General features: G+C 59.8%; 1 protein-coding gene across 1 annotated transcript; it reads left to right on the forward strand.

Annotated features, from left to right (window-relative positions):
* Nucleotides 1–93: 93 nt before the first annotated feature.
* Nucleotides 94–679, forward strand: ACA1_129380 (GRAM domain containing protein; the record flags this gene model as incomplete). Its single annotated transcript, XM_004336788.1, has 3 exons — nt 94–186; nt 277–370; nt 549–679. The coding sequence occupies 3 exons, from the start codon at nt 94–96 to the stop codon at nt 677–679; spliced, it is 318 nt and encodes a 105-aa protein (XP_004336836.1).
* Nucleotides 680–1,307: the final 628 nt, after the last annotated feature.

A 1,307-nucleotide genomic window follows, 5' to 3' on the forward strand; every position in this document is an offset into this window, starting at 1 on the left:
GCTTCGGAGCGTTACGTGCTGCTGCAGAAGGTCTACGGCTATCTTGAGAATGGCTGGCTCGCCATTCAGCGCAAGCTCCTTCCTGGCCCGCGCATGTACAGTAGCGTGCAGGCCTTCGCCGACGACATGAGCGCGTTGCGCAGCGGCTACGACGAGCACGCCAGCTCGATCACTGCGACCGACGAGGTGCCCGACCCTCTCGCACTCTGCGTTGAACATACCATGCATTCCTGCGAATGTTGCGCTGATCGTGGAGCTCTTTTCCTTCAGTTGCAGGCCTGGTTCGTGGAGACCAAGGAAGCGCTGTGGTCTGACTTTGCCAGACGAGCCACTGGGGAAGAGGAGAAGATCAGGAATCGAGTTACACGTGGTACGAGACTGCAGCGATGCGTTGATCATCTCGTCACGAGAGCAACGTTATACATGGTATATGACCATTACGTTATGTTACGCAGGGGCTGCGATGCTACCCCCGCCTCCGCCGCCTGCAGGCGTGCCTGGCGGACCACCGCCTCCCGCCCCGACAGCGGTTGTTGGGGGCGCAGCAGGGTCTGGAGAAGGCGATGGACGCTCGGCTCTGCTCGGTGCCATCTCTGGCTTCACCAGAGCAGCTCTTAAGAAGGCGGACACCAACGACAAGAGCGGCCTCATCGTACCTGACGCCGCGACTTCCATGTAGCCACGAGTAGGCTGGTATTAATTTCTGTCGACGAGCAAAACAAAATGTAACGTGATGGATGGAGCAACTTCGCAACACGGGGTGGCGCGACAAGGATCGGCGGCGCTGCGGGAGCTGGAGCGAAGCATATCTGCGGCACCACAAAGCAGCAGTGGCAGGGGACTGGGCATCTCGCGGCGCGAATTGAAAGAATTAATCGATCTCGAGCGTAGGATGAAGCCCACCGCATCTTCCAAAGAGGTACCATGCTCCTGGGCGCATCATAATCTACTCTTCAACTCCTTTCTCAATAGCGCTCCACCCAGAGCGATGTGGGCACTGGAGCAGAAGCTGGGATTGAAGGGCTGACTCTCTACGAGGCCCACCGCGAGCCGATGGTGCTGCACGACGAGGACAGCGACCAGACGACGACGATCCAGGTCCGCACGCTTAACGTCGAGCTGACCTGCCCCATCTGTCTGGGCATCATGCGAAACACGATGACGCTGATGGAGTGTCTACACCGCTTCTGCGCCGAGTGCATATCCAAGTGTCTGCGGGTGGGCAAGCGCGAGTGCCCCACCTGCCGCGTCCACTGTTCGTCGCGACGCCAGCTGCGGCCCGATCCCGAGTTCGACGCCCTCATCGC

Source organism: Acanthamoeba castellanii (assembly GCF_000313135.1).
Source record: "Acanthamoeba castellanii str. Neff unplaced genomic scaffold scf7180000084698, whole genome shotgun sequence".
NCBI lineage: Eukaryota > Discosea > Longamoebia > Acanthamoebidae > Acanthamoeba > Acanthamoeba castellanii.